This window comes from Salmo trutta, chromosome 32 (genome assembly GCF_901001165.1).
Source record: "Salmo trutta chromosome 32, fSalTru1.1, whole genome shotgun sequence".
In the NCBI taxonomy this organism is placed as follows: Eukaryota; Metazoa; Chordata; class Actinopteri; order Salmoniformes; family Salmonidae; genus Salmo; species Salmo trutta.
The window spans coordinates 17,471,634-17,487,686 of record NC_042988.1 but is presented as its reverse complement, the minus strand read 5'-3'; the positions used below and the strand labels follow the sequence as shown (position 1 = coordinate 17,487,686).

The following is a 16,053-nucleotide window of genomic DNA, read 5'->3' as shown; positions in this document are numbered from 1 at the left end:
ACACTCACATCAATCAATCGGTTTATTATTCTCTGCTACGTAAGGCTCCTCGAGCATGAGTGTTTCAGATAAACGTCAGGAAGACATTTCTGTTTCCATGTTAACAACAGACGTCTTGGCGGGTTCGGGATAATAGTGGGAGATCTATCAACGTGCCCTTGAGCAGGGCATTGACCCTGGATGCTTCTGTGGGATGACTGGTATGATGTAGTTCTTGAGTGGCTTCACTGCAAGTATATATTCAATAAAAAAAAATTAAAAACAATGTGTGTGTGTGTGTGTGCCTATGCTGAGAATCAACTCAGTGCTCTGTGTGGAACAGTGTCAGGAGGAACTAGCTGAACTAGATCATTAAGAGCACAGATTTCTGCTTTCCATTAGGAAACGTTTATCTCTGGTGTGCCGTGACCTATTAAACACGTCCCAGGAACCTCATCACACCTGACTCCCTACAGACACTTCACACTCCTCCCCTCACCTGTCAGAACAGCAGACTGAAGGAGCAGAGCATGCTCACTCATAATGGAGCCTGTGTGTTTATCGGCAAACGTACACTGACACCCATACACCCCAATTAGCATGCTATCCACTGGTGAACATTCAGTCACAGAGTAAGATGGAGATCAGAGTGGAGTAGAGCACAGTGGAGTAGATCAGAGTGGAGTAGATCAGAGTGTCAGGGCAGCAGTGTCTAGCCCTGCTGTGATTCGAATTACAACTGCGGTCTGGGTGTGAGTGCAGTTCCTCGACAACCACTACACACTTGATCTCTCAGGCCTCCTCCTTAGCAAAGTGGTTGGATTCAGGCCAACTTTGTCATTAAACAGTCGTGTTGAGCTGCCTGCACTTCAGTGAAATATTGGGACAAGTATGCAACCTCTAAATTCCTAAAATAACTGAGCATGTGCAGTGTTGGGGAAGCTACTCTGAAAATATAGTTTACCAAGCTACCAATTACTTCACACTGGAAGAAATTAAGCTACATTAAAGCTACCTGTAAGAAAGATATAGTTTACTTAACTAAAGTTACTTTGAACAAGAGGTTAATTACATCCAAAGTACTTTGTGATAAATAATCATATCTAAATCTGAAATATCAGACTTCAAATTGCAAGAACAGATGACTCTGGTGTGAGAAGTTAACAGAATGTTTCATTTAGCCTATTAAACACACAAACTGTGTTTCAAGTGAGAATTAGACAGGTCTGATGCCGAAAAATAAAGGAAATTGCCTACTTCACAAATATTATCTTTCAGCTGAAACAGTTATGTAGTTCCAGTAGCTAGCCTCAAGGCAAAACAGTTATGACCTACTGAAAACACTATCAAGATCTGAATTGAGTTCAACTACCACCAAGCTACTGCAACACTGAGCATGAGCATGTACGCACAGGGATAACAAAGTTAGAGCTGCAGTTTGCAGCGCTAATAAAATGTTAACTATGTAAACTCACACAGCTCAGGGAATGGGACTGCATCTGATGATAGCATGAGTGGAAAGGGTGAGAAGAGTGGAAAAAGTGAACACGATTAACTCAGACTTTTATTGCTCATGATATCATGCTGCCCTTTTTAAGATTTGCTTGTCTCACAGCTTCCCTTCGCTGAGATGCTTGTGGTTAAGGATACTGGTGTGGTTTGGTGGAACAAAGTGCTTTTCAATGTTTCCAGTGCTGCTGACTGTGTTTGTTGCTCAGAATTGTAATCCGTGAACCAAAAGGATTCTCAACAGCTTTTACCCCCAAGCCACAAGACAACCCCTCTTTTACGCTACTGCTACTCTCTGTTCATCATATATGCATAGTCACTTTACCATATCTACATGTACATACTAGCCTCAATCAGCCTGACTAATCGGTGCCTGTATATAGCCTCACTACTGTTATAGCCTCGCTACTGTTATTATTCACTGTCTTTTTACTGTTGTTTTTTTACTTCCTTACTTATCTATTGTTCACCTAATACCTCTTTTTTACTTAAATTGCACTGTTGGTTAGGGCCTGTAAGTAAGCATTTCACTGTAAGGTCTACACCGGTTGTATTCGGCGCACGTGACAAATAAACTTTGATTTGAAAAGGAGAGAGTAGCCCCCATGTTTAGACTTTATCGCCTACACACACACACACACACACACACACACACTCCTATTTTCCTCATGTCTGTAAAAATAATTTCATACACAAGCTCTTCCTCCTCATGACTTAATGAGAGAAGCTCAAGTTCAGCTGGGTTTTATTCCTGCACACCAGCTTCTACTCCTCAAGTGCACTTTCGCAAACTGCATTCCAGGTACCCTTTGACCTGGAGTGCACATGGGTAAGATACTACTCCCCCCCCCCCCCCTCATTGAGCTCTTTCAGCTGGAATTCTAACAACTTTGCCATACAACTCTCCCTCCTTGACCAGAGACCACTGTGGGTACTGTACCAAGTGAGAGGAAGTATGAGAGCAAACTGTAACGGTTCTACAGTTCTAGTTCTACCTGCATTATAGAAGTGTTTACACAACACAGAGCCTCAGACTGAGTAACCTGTCCATGCTTCATAGCTGCAGTCTTGGTTTTCATTTTCTACAGTTCATACCAGTAGCTTTCTGATGGAAGTGGATGGTCTTTGCACCATATAGCGTCAGACCACCAGGGTATTAATCTCATCAGTGGGCTTGATGGCAGTTGCCTGGAATCAGAACGGGCACTCACCGTTTTTCCGGTCTCTCAGGGGCAGCAGGTTGGGGGCTGGCAGCAGCGACAGCCCTTGCAGCTCATTGGTCACTGCCTCGCTATGTGGGCTGGGGGCAGAGTCAGACGATGCAGGAGCCGAACCACTTGGGCCTGGCTCCTCCCCTGCTTGGGCCTCCATGATCTCAAGAGTGACGGAGGGTGGCTGACGGACAGACCTGAGAGATTAACAAAATAACAGATTCATCAAAAATGCCTAGAACTATCTCACAAGTGATTTACTAAACTGGCTAGAACATCCCTCATTTACTTGTAACCCCAACAGCTTCCTGCTGGCTGCCTTACATCACCTGCCTGACACATTCCCAGGGCTCCCCTCCAGTTCAGTAGCCTGAAAGAGTGTATGAGCCCTAACCCAATAGGTTAATGGGTCTTGCTGCAGAAGGACCAGCCCATCCCCATGGCAACCCACCATAACAGGCAGGACCGCAGATGAAACACTGGGCCCAGCAAATACCGGGGAGGACCAGCTCCTTGCCATGGCAACGCCTTACATAAACACTACCCAATGCAGATAAATGTACAAAAAAATCACATGCTAACGGATTCAGAGGAGCAGCCTAAAACAGACATAGCTTTGGAATGAGAGCTCAACTTGCTACTGATGGGCCACAAAGGTGCTCTTGCAAACCTCCAGCTAATCTGTCACTTAGTAGTGTGTACCGATATGGTCTCCTACACTAAATATCAATGTGGCTTGATGGAATGCAGTCTGTATCCACATGCCATTTTTGCATAGTCATGTGGTGATCTTTACTCATAATGCATTCATTGTTAAAATTATTTGCAGTTTTCTCAGCAGGTAAAACAGCAGCATAGCTAAATAGCTGTGTTTTACAGAATTTGGTGCAGCAGTTAATTTTGCTTCTGTGCAATCTACTGTAATACAACGCTTTGCATAGTGTTACACTGCCATCCATTGTCGTCTTGTTTAGTGCCTCACCCCATGGTTAAATGCCCAGTGCAGTCAAAAAGGTGATTTTCCTGTGTTTTATATATACACTGAACAAAAATACAAAACGCAACATGTAAAGTGTTGGTCCCATGTTTCATGAGCTGAAATAAAAGATCCCAGAAATGTTCCATACACACAAAAAGTTTATTCCTCTCAAATCCCTGTTAGTCAGCATTTCTCCTTTGCCAAGATAAATCATCCACCTGACAGGTGTGGCATATCAAGAAGTTGATTAAACAGCATGATCATTACACAGGTGCACCTTGTGCTGGGAACAATATAAGGCCACAAAGAAAGTGCGGTTGTCACACAACACAATGCCACAGATGTCTCAAGTTGAGGGAGTGTGCAATTGGCATGCTGACTGCTGGAATGTCCACCAGAGCTGTTGCCAAAGAATTTGTTAATTTCTCTACAAAAAGCCACCTCCAACGGTTTCAACTGTACCGGGCTGCATGGCGTGTGGGCGAGCGGTTTGCTGATGTCAACGTTGTGAACAGAGTGCCCCACGGTGGCCGTGGGGTTATGGTATGGGCAGGCATAAGCTACAGACACAATTGCATTTTATCGATGGCTATTTGAATGCAATTTAAACGGTCGCGAACAGTGAAATTTGATGATATTTAAATGAAACCAGTTAATAGTAGGTTGACCCAATTATGAAAAATGACTAGCTGGTACGTTGACAAAGTTGATCATAAAGTTACGGGTCCCCTCCCTCCCCCCCACGTCAAACGCTTGGATCCAGGAGGCAGGATTTACTACCACCTTTATACAACGTCACGTAAAGCTGGAAATGTCATACACCAATGGTAGTCTTATAATCTTAACTCATTTAAATATGTAAAACCTGAACAGTCATCACATGAGCACATCATATGGCTTTGTTTACAAAGCCTAAGATGGCTCAAGCAGAACGATACATAACTGTGACTTTTATCAAGCAAACTACTACGGTAACCAGCATGCTGGAAAAAGCACCCTGTGTTGTGGCTGGATACCAGTGTTAATTTAACGTTACACTATTATCCGAAGAATGAAGACATCTGACAGCAGTGGCTGCTTTTCATTTCAGGGGGACAGGCTGCACCGACAATTACCATCATGTCACGCGTGTGCAGTGCAAATTTAGAGCGAAGTTGCTTTATTAATTGGGGAGAACATTGTATGGGTCTTGCCAGGAAGCTAATCCTGAAGACGGCTGCTGTACCATCGTTGACAGTGGATCAGTGGATGTTGCTCTGACCATAATGTACATAACAGAGGTTGAGGAGTCTGACACGGTGGCTGTAACTGTGGCTGTTTCGACTGTACATTTTCTGTAACACATCTGATAGTCACTATATGGTTTTTGTTCTATAGTATTTGTAATTTACCTCTGAAAATCATATTTTCGGCATTCTATTGTGAGGGTTGTTGTCTTACAGTTAATGTAGCTTGTGTCATTGGGGCTAATCATGATGATTAAAAGTGGGGATTATTATTTCAATTTCCACCTCCTTTTATCTTTTCACTCATCAAGCTGTAAGAAGACATTTGAGAAATTCCAACATCTACTCTGTCTGCACTGCTTCCCAGGCAACCACCGTAGCAGGAATGCTGTGATACAAAAATCAGCTTTATCAAGAAAAAGAAGGGGGATATGCTGTAATAAGGGGGATATGCTGTAATAAGGGGATATGCTGTAATAAGGGGGATATGCTGTAATAAGGGGGATATGCTGTAATAAAGGGGGATATGCTGTAATAAGGGGGATATGCTGTAATAAGGGGGGATATGCTGTAATAAGGGGGATATGCTGTAATAAGGGGGGATATGCTGTAATAAGGGGGATATGCTGTAATAAGGGGGATATGCTGTAATAAAGGGGGATATGCTGTAATAAAGGGGGATATGCTGTAATAAAGGGGGATATGCTGTAATAAGGGGGATATGCTGTAATAAGGGGGATATGCTGTAATAAAGGGGATATGCTGTAATAAGGGGGATATGCTGTAATAAGGGGGATATGCTGTAATAAAGGGGGATATGCTGTAATAAAGGGGGATATGCTGTAATAAAGGGGGATATGCTGTAATAAAGGGGGATATGCTGTAATAAGGGGGATATGCTGTAATAAGGGGGATATGCTGTAATCAGGGGGATATGCTGTAATAAGGGGGATATGCTGTAATAAAGGGGGGATATGCTGTAATAAGGGGGATATGCTGTAATAAGGGGGATATGCTGTAATAAAGGGGGATATGCTGTAATAAAGGGGGATATGCTGTAATAAGGGGGATATGCTGTAATAAGGGGGATATGCTGTAATAAGGGGGATATGCTGTAATAAGGGGGATATGCTGTAATAAAGGGGGATATGCTGTAATAAGGGGGATATGCTGTAATAAGGGGGATATGCTGTAATAAAGGGGGATATGCTGTAATAAAGGGGGATATGCTGTAATAAAGGGGGATATGCTGTAATAAGGGGGATATGCTGTAATAAAGGGGGATATGCTGTAATAAAGGGGGATATGCTGTAATAAAGGGGGATATGCTGTAATAAAGGGGATATGCTGTAATAAGGGGGATATGCTGTAATAAAGGGGGATATGCTGTAATAAAGGGGGATATGCTGTAATAAAGGGGGATATGCTGTAATAAGGGGGATATGCAGTAATAAGGGGGATATGCTGTAATAAGGGGGATATGCTGTAATAAGGGGGATATGCTGTAATAAGGGGGATATGCTGTAATAAGGGGGATATGCTGTAATAAGGGGGATATGCTGTAATAAGGGGGATATGCTGTAATAAGGGGGATATGCTGTAATAAAGGGGGATATGCTGTAATAAGGGGGATATGCTGTAATAAGGGCTGGATATGCTGTAATAAGGGGGATATGCTGTAATAAGGGGGATATGCTGTAATAAGGGGGATATGCTGTAATAAGGGGGATATGCTGTAATAAGGGGGATATGCTGTAATAAGGGGGATATGCTGTAATAAGGGGGATATGCTGTAATAAGGGGAATATGCTGTAATAAGGGGGATATGCTGTAATAAGGGGGATATGCTGTGATAAGGGGGATATGCTGTAATAAGGGGGATATGCTGTAATAAAGGGGGATATGCTGTAATAAGGGGGATATGCTGTAATAAGGGGGATATGCTGTAATAAGGGGGATATGCTGTGATAAGGGGGATATGCTGTGATAAGGGGGATATGCTGTAATAAGGGGGATATGCTGTAATAAGGGGGATATGCTGTAATAAGGGGGATATGCTGTAATAAGGGGGATATGCTGTGAAGCCAGACCCAACACACTGTAAGTCATCGTTATTCATTTCAAATATAGAGAATTTCAGGCACACAAAAATTCCAAAATACAAACATTGAAAGGGTTCACTAAAAAGTGCAATGCAATTGTGTATTGCTGCTGATATTCAACAGTCCATGATCAGCTCTGTCGACCATGAGAGCATTTTGCTGAGAAAATGGGTTGATGCATACTGTTTAGGCTCAGAATTACATGTGGTCCATTGTTTACCTGGTCACCAATAACTTGTGGCCAATTGACCTTGTTACCTGGCAATGTACACAGGGATGTTTGAAAGAGCTGTCAGTCAAGGAGAGCACATGAATATAAACTCCCTGCCCACTCAGCCAGTTCTTTCAGGCTTACTGATCGTTATAGATGAGAGGTAAAATGTATTAAATTCTGATCATGTTTTGGTCATTAAAAGGCTATTTTTACTTGGGAAATAGGATGATTGTGCAGGACCTTTAAGTCAACATGGCAGTAACCTGAGCCCGATGGGCAGATTAACACAGCTGCCCTCTGTGAACCAAAATCACAACAATAGCTTCCTGCCACTCGAGCCATGTTCCAGAGGCTTCCACCCTTACACAATCTAGCAACAACTGTTGGAGTACATACAAAGACATATTATGCTGTCAGGACAAGTGAGCGCCACCACTCCACACTTTTCAAGCTGAAGGAGAAGTCACAAGAGAAGCATTGCATGGGAAGCCTGAGTTCAAACAACCTTTGAACTCCACTGGTCCTGACTGGTGACCTTCTCCGAGGCTTTTCAATCCTTCAAGAAAACGGGTTATTTTCAAACTGGGCTCTTTCTAAAAACAGGTTCATAATATACTATGTCAGTTTCCATTGGCAACCCATCCCCTTTCGCCAAACTTGCTCCACTGCCCTTGTCCACCTCTTGCCATAGATAGATATAGGCCTAGGCTATGTGCTGAAAGGGTGCTGCTTATTAGTAGCGAGCAGAAAATGAGTAATCCATCTTTTACAAAATGACTCATTTCTTAAGAACCAAAAGTGTGACAAGTCAGCTGCTGACGAGTGTTATAAGTGACTCACCTGTCATTTCCCAGAAAGCTATTACACAGAGTGCTTTAATCAAATACACGTATGATAATTCAGTTCTACCAAAACCATCAACACTGTCCATAATTAAATGGAAATAGTTTCGCTAATATTTCACTAAGCCAAAAGATGCTGCAGGGACTGTCCAGGAAGCTCTAGTGAAAGTGACATGGTAACCTGAAGGGTTGTTGTGAACTTGTGATAGATACAATGATAGACGAGAACAGAAGACAACAGAACAATAGCTAGAAGAGACATAAGAATGATAAGACACTGGACTGTTGTCCAGGTAAACCATGTTGACTTGACAACCAGCTGGGAAACAGTCAGTCACCCAGAGTAGAAGTCCTACTGAGACAAAACAGCTGACAGAAATGTTAAACAAACCCAGAATTATTCAAAACAACAACATAGCCAGATATCCTATAGACACACTTTAACCCTGTACTTTCAGAGACCCGTTTTGCTTATTAGAAATGATTTTGGTCATGTGCTGTTGGAGAGGGACTTTTACTTTCCCTTAGAATGACAGCACACCACGCCTGTAGCATGTACTGAGCACTAAAAGAATGTATCACCATGTTGCACAATGAGTTACAGTTTTTTCAACGATTCATTACAGTCGGCACTGAGAACAAGCTGGACTGAATTTGAAGAGCACAGTCTGATATTCAACGCCTTAATCATTTCCCCTGCCAAAGCAATGACATCATAGCCCGGCCTCTCTGCATCCCTCATGTTCAGACAGAAAAAGTCCTGCGCCACCACCACGTGATCCGCACTTATTTTCCTTCACAGTCGACAAATAATTCAAATCAGGTTTTAGTGTTCACTATTTGTTGTGATGCATGGGACCATTGGGGCAGCATGTAGACAGCATGGCAGTCTAAAGCCCTTCCTCCTAGGCCCCTGTTGGGAGTAGCCGGAGGACTTGCTGTCTCTGATGACGTCACAATGCCACGGAGTCCGCCCAACGTCTTAATTACACATGTGCATATTCCCTGCCAGGTGGTCCAGTTCCACTACTGACAGAACTGTCAATCATATCTACAACCAACACAATGATGATTTACATGGCATTAGCAAACCAAAACTAGTCCAGTACATGCTGTGTTTGTGTTTACGTACCAAGTTGTACATAAGTGTACATACATTATACATAATTCAGAAAGTGGGTTCATATTCTTAGCCTTAATGATATTATGGTGCAAACACAGAACAAGGTGTACAGTGCAATATATCAATCAAACTGTTACAAGTAGAGGTCAACCGATTATGATTTTTCAACGCCGATACCGATTATTGGAGGGCCCCCCCAAAAAAAGCCGATACCGATTAATCGGCCGATTTTAAAAAATGTTTTATTTGTAATAACGACAATTACAACAATACTGAATGAACACTTATTTTAACTTAATATAATACATCAAAAAATCTATTTAGCCTCAAATAAATAATGAAACATGTTCAATTTGGTTTAAATAATGCAAAAACAAAGTGTTGGAGAAGAAAGTAAAAGTGCAATATGTGCCATGTAAGAAAGCTAACGTTAAGTGCCTTGCTCAGAACATGAGAACATATGAAAGCTGGTCGTTCCTTTTAACATGAGTCTTCAATATTCCCAGGTAAGAAGTTTTAGGTTGTAGTTATTATAGGAATTATAGGACTATTTTTACAGTGAGGGAAAAAAGTATTTGATCCCCTGCTGATTTTGTATGTTTGACCACTGGCAAAGAAATCATCAGTCTATAATTTTAATGGTAGGTTTATTTGAACAGTGAGAGACGGAATAACAACAACAAAAAATCCTGAAAAACGCATGTCAAAAATGTTATAAATTGATTTGCATTTTAATGGGGGGAAATAAGTATTTGACCCCTCTGCAAAACATGACTTAGTACTTGGTGGCAAAACCCTTGTTGGCAATCACAGAGGTCAGACGTTTCTTGTAGTTGGCCACCAGGTTTGCACACATCTCAGGAGGGATTCAGTTCCACTCCTCTTTGCAGATCTTCTCCAAGTCATTAAGGTTTTGAGGCTGACGTTTGGCAACTCCAATCTTCAGCTCCCTCCACAGATTTTCTATGGGATTAAGGTCTGGAGACTGGCTAGGCCACTCCAGGACCTTAATGTGCTTCTTCTTGAGCCACTCCTTTGTTGCCTTGGCCATGTGTTTTGGGTCATTGTCATGCTGGAATACCCATCCATGACACATTTTCAATGCCCTGGCTGAGGGAAGTAGGTTCTCACCCAAGATTTGACGGTTTATGGCTCCATCCATTTTCCCTTTGATGCGGTGAAGTTGTCCTGTCCCCTTAGCAGAAAAACACCCTCAAAGCATAATGTTTCCACCTCCATGTTTGACGGTGGCGAGTTGAGTTGATGCCAAGAGCTCCATTTTGGTCTCATCTGACCACAACACTTTCACCCAGTTGTCCTCTGAATCATTCAGATGTTCATTGGCAGACTTCAGACGGGCCTGTATATGTATTCTTGAGCAGGGGGACCTTGCGGGTGCTGCAGGATTTCAGTCCTTTACGGCGTAGTGTGTTACCAATCATTTTCTTGGTGACTATGGTCCCAGCTGCCTTGAGATCATTGACAAGATCCTCCTGTGTAGTTCTGGGCTGATTCCTCACCGTTCGCATGATCATTGCAACTCCACGAGGTGAGATCTTGCATGGAGCCCCAGGCCGAGGGTGATTGACAGTTCTTTTGTGTTTCTTCCATTTGCGAATAATCGCACCAAATGTTGTCACCTCACCAAGCTGCTTGGCGATGGTCTTGTAGCCCATTCCAGCCTTGTGTAGGTCTACAATCTTGTCCCTGACATCCTTGAAGAGCTCTTTGGTCTTGGCCATTGTGGAGAGTTTGGAATCTGATTGATTGATTGCTTCTGTGGACAGGTGTCTTTTATACAGGTAACAAACTGAGATTAGGAGCACTCCCTTTAAGAGTGTGCTCCTAATCTCAGCTCGTTACCTATATAAAAGACACCTGGGAGCCAGAAATCTTTCTGATTGAGAGGGGGTCAAATACTTATTTCCCTCATTAAAATGCTAATCAATTTATAACATTTTTGACATGCGTTTTTCTGGATTTTTTTGTTGTTATTCTGTCTCTCACTGTTCAAATAAACCTAACATTAAAATTATAGACTGATCATTTCTTTGTCAGTTGGCAAACATACAAAATCAGCAGGGGATCAAATACTTTTTTCCCTCACTAGCTAGCCATTTCACATCGGTTACACCAGCCAAATCTTGGGAGTTGATAGGCTTGAAGTCATAAACAGCGCAATGCTTGAAGCACAGCGAAGAGCTGCTGGCAAAACGCATGAAAGTGCTGGTTGAATGAATGTTTACGAGCCTGCTGGTGCCTACCACCGCTCAGTCAGACTGCTCTATCAAATCATAGACTTAATTATAATATAATAAATACACAGAAATACGAGCCTTAGGTCATTAATATGGTCGAATCCGGAAACTACCATCTCGAAAACAAAACGTTTTTTCCTTTCAGTGAAATACGGAACCGTTCCGTATTTTATCTCACGGGTGGCATCCCTAAGTCTAAATATTCCTGTTACATTGCACAACCTTCAATGTTGTCATAATTACGTAAAAATCTGGCATAAATATGCAGGTTTAAAAATATATACTTCTGTGTATTGATTTTAAGAAAGGCATTGATGTTTCTGGTTAGGTACAGACAGTCGTGCAACGATTGTGCTTTTTTCGCAAATGCGCTTTTGTTAAATCATCCCCCGTTTGGCGAAGTCGGCTGTCTTTGTTAGGAAGAAATAGTCTTCACAGTTCGCAACGAGCCAGGCGGCCCAAACTGCTGCATATACCCTGACTCTGTTGCAAGAGAAGTGACATATTTTCCCTAGTTAAAAGAAATTCATGTTAGCAGGCAATAGGTTTAAAAATATATACTTGTGTATTGATTTTAATAAAGGCATTGATGTTTATGGTTAGGTTGATAAGGGAATAATATGTTTAAAGGTAAATGATTAAAGAATCCAACCCTGAAACATAACTGATTAGTAATTAGTAGTTAAGTAGCATGTATAATGAATAATTAAAGTACTGAACGTAAGTCCCATAAGGTCTAGTAGAGATCCGGGAGGAGGAGAAATGTGTGTGTATTAGTGGGCCTAAGAAAATAGCGAGAACAATTAGACTGGGTTTAACCCGACCTAGCGAGGAACTTTGAGAAACTTAGAGAAGAAAGGGAGTAACTCTCAAGGTCACTCTAATCTCGGAGGAAAGGAACAGACAGCGGTGGGTAGTGATTAACAGTGGTGAGAACTCCGGGGAGGGATACAACTCACCTACTGTTCGTGTGTATGTATGTGTGTAAGACATTTACTGTTTGTGTGGAGGTATGTGCGTAAGTGGGGAGTGAGCATAAAATGAATGTCTTTGTGTACTGGACTTCAGAACGTTCTCTGAATAAACTGTACAGACCTTTTGCAGAAAGCTGAGTCCTTGCCTAATTATTCTTAACCCAGTGTCTTACAAACCTTGGGGATTAGTCAGGGCTTATTGATTGTTAATTATTATCATTGGGATAGAAAATTCTTCTGACATAGGTACACGTTGCTCCAACGTGTACATAACCATAAACATCAATGCCTTTCTTAAAATCAAAGCGATTACATGCAACGCAGGACAGGCTAGATAAACTAGTAATATCATCAACCATGTGTAGTTAACTAGTTATTATGATTGATTGATTGTTTTTTATAGGATAAGTTTAACGCTAGCTAGCAACTTAGAGCGTTGGACTAGTTAACCTTAAGGTTGCAAGATTGAATCCCCGAGCTGCCAAGGTAAAAATCTGTCATTCTGCCCCTGAACAAGGCAGTTCCTAGGCCGTCATTGAAAAAAAGAATGTGTTCTTAACTGACTTGCCTAGTTAAATAAAGGTGTAAAAAAAAAAAATTTAACGGCCAAATCGGCGTCCAAAAATACAGATTTCCGATTGTTATGGAAACTTGAAATCGGCCCGAATTAAATCGGCTATTCCGATTAATCGGTCGACATCTAGTTACAAGTTTCAGCCCCGGTAATGAAACATTAGGATTCAAAGAGATTGACACTTCTATGCCAAGATTCAGATTGTATTTCAACTACCTATAATCTTGTCCACTTTGAAGTGAGATATGAACTGAACATGGATGAGCTAAACGAACTCAAGCCATGATTCAAAGAAAGTGGAGGAGTTGAAAGAAGATGAAAAATGAGAGGAAAACAAACTAACTAGACTTTCATGATTGAAGAAAAGGCATTCACAGCACTGTCACAGCAACATGATGATGACAGCAGTAACATAGACCATAAGAACAGTACGACTTCAACCAAAAGGAGTGTGTAATCATGAGATTACGAGAGGCGTTTGTGCATAGCATACCTGGTCTATTTCCTGTTTAACAAGGTCCTGGGTGTTTCCATTTCAGTGGGGCTGCTCTCATTGTGAAAACGTGAAAGGAGAGGGGTAGTGAGGATAAAAGAGAGATAAAGAGATACATTTGTTACAACATGTAAACAGATTACATAAATATCTTAATCTCTAAACCTTATCTAAAATACATTTTAGATCCTAATTCCTGTCCAAGGAGCAGGCCAACTGTTCTCAGGTCTCCCATTTACTCATAGCTCAAGCTTGATAGAGATTAGATGCTAGGTAGACCCACCCCACGCAAGTATAATACAGCATTTAGATAATCCACCTGTTCATAGGCACTGACAATAGAAAAAGTAGGCCAAGTGCAGAGGATCAGCCTGAATAGGGTTATCTGTGAGCCAAATAAATATGAAGCACTTATGTCATGGCCGGAAAATAAAATATAGAGATTTGACGCAAGGATAGGTTTATATTTTTTGCCAAATCGACACAAATCTAAGCCTTGAGAAAGATAACAGGCAGGATGTGAATCGACAACACTAGCCCAGTCCACTTTTACAGGCAGTATTAATGCTAATTTATAAACTTGGTGGGTCGAGCCCTGAATGCTGATTGGCTGACAGTCGTGGTATATCATACCCGTATACCACGGTTATGACAAAACATTTATTTTTTACTGCTCTAATTACATTGGTAACCAGTTTATAATAGCAATAAGGCACCTCAGGGGTTTGTGGTACATGGCCAATATACCATGGCTGTTTCCAGGTACTCTGCGATGTGTCACGCATAAGAACAGCCCTTAGCTGTGGTATATTGGCCATATACCACACCCCCTCGTGCCTTATTGCTTAACTAACCCAGTTCAGTTGAGAAGGGTGAAATTGCAGACTGCAATTCGTTTTATACTTCTATTTTTAAGATAGGACATGCGGCGTTAATGCACAATGACGTTGGATGGTAGCCTCCGTCCTCCCAAAGAAGGGGCTGAGGCAACAACAATAATAACACCGGTAAACAGTGTAAACAGCGCGTCAAACTGGTCGACGCTGATCTTCAGTGCGTAAAAAAACGTTTTGCAGGCCATCTAATAATTTGTCCCGGTACAAATGTATTGAACGTGCATTTCACATTATGGTAGCCTACCCTTTTGGCTTTACATTGGAGATTTGCACTTTTTTTCATGGTTCTATATCAATTTAAATATTTTTGAACAAAGAGCCATTTGGGAGCCAAATGAGCCGGCTCTTTCACATGAACGGAGCCGGCTCAATGCCCATCACTACTCGACACCAGGCAGAATATGTGATTAGCTAGAACGAGCTGTGCGGCCACACAAGTTTTCAGTCAGACATTCACGCTTGCCATAGAGTTGAAATATGTATACTTAGCTAGCTACACATCTACCTCTACTGCACCTGCTGTCTCGACCTCTGAATGTTAGACTATGAAAAACCAACTCACATTTACTTGGTGCTTCCTCTATAACCCCTGTGATTATTTGACCCTGCTGGTCATATAGCTATGAAAATCTTGAAAAACGATAAGGCCAGATGTCAAAATGCCTTAGCTAGCAAGTCACGTTAGCAGGCGTGAGTTTTTAGGCTACCATTGTGATTGACAACTAGATAGATAGGGAACTAGCCGTTAAACCACACACTAACGTTAGCTATCTAACCATTATGGTAATTGTGCTGTAACTATGACGTAATACGCTCGCTAAGATGCTAGCTACATAGACTCATGGCTCGTGCCAGTGGAGCAGCCGTAAACCAGATTTTAGCCCCGCGTAGCCAGATGTGGGTTCACTGTTGCTAAACTAGCTAATTTACCAAATCACTAGCCAGCTCCCTAGTCTGATTGCGATTGTTTGATAGCTAACCTAGTTGCTAACATTAGCGGTTCAACTCACCTCGCAAGAGAAACACGCTGCTGCAGTGCTGGTGGTATGGAACCGAGACCGCAAGCATTCGACTGGTGACGGCAGAAAAGTTATGGTCGACATGTTCGTCGCATTTCCATTGGTCTTCAATCAAATCGATACTTTACTGACCATTGTTAAAGCTAGCTAGCTACTAACATTCCCTCACAAACTGCTCACTCAAACGAGTGTCAAACTAGCAAGAATAACAATCCTTCAGAATAAGAGTTCTGTCCTGTAGTCTTTAAGTGTAAATTATTAAATAAGGAAAACAATTATGGACAATATCTTAATACTCGATATCTTTTACCAGTTAAATAAAATGTATTATATTATATATTTGTTTGCATTTAACTGTTTTTCCCAAATGATAAAACAAAATTGTGCGTGTACTTCTATCAACGATTTCGAATGCGTGTCAAAATAAAAGTCCTATACATATCACACATCCCATTCCAGGCCCACAATATCAATTGTCTCTACACCAACATCAGTACAGAAGTATGATTGAAAGCAGTTAAAAAACCTCTTTAATCCCGATGTCTTCTGCCCAAGCAAAGATCCTGCAGCTCTAACAAATGATTCTCACTTTAATGGCCAGATGTTTGGGGAAACTATTTTTAGTAAGTGTTCCAACCTGTCCTTGATCTACTT

At 41.6% G+C, this 16,053-nt stretch overlaps 1 protein-coding gene across 3 annotated transcripts in view; it reads right to left on the bottom strand.

Annotated features, from left to right (window-relative positions):
• Positions 1-15,614, bottom strand: part of LOC115171280 (myocardin-related transcription factor A-like) — a 47,843-nt gene extending 32,229 nt beyond the window's left edge. For 2 of the 3 annotated variants that reach the window (XM_029727936.1, XM_029727939.1), the window contains exons 1-3: positions 15,391-15,614; positions 13,485-13,535; positions 2,700-2,896 (exon numbers count right to left, since the gene is read on the bottom strand). In XM_029727936.1, coding sequence (XP_029583796.1) covers positions 2,700-2,859 — 160 coding nt within the window. In that variant the 5' untranslated portion in view covers positions 2,860-2,896; positions 13,485-13,535; positions 15,391-15,614. Of the gene's footprint in view, positions 1-2,699; positions 2,897-13,484; positions 13,539-15,390 lie in introns of all 3 variants that reach the window. The other variant, XM_029727937.1, reaches the window with a different exon arrangement.
• Positions 15,615-16,053: the final 439 nt, after the last annotated feature.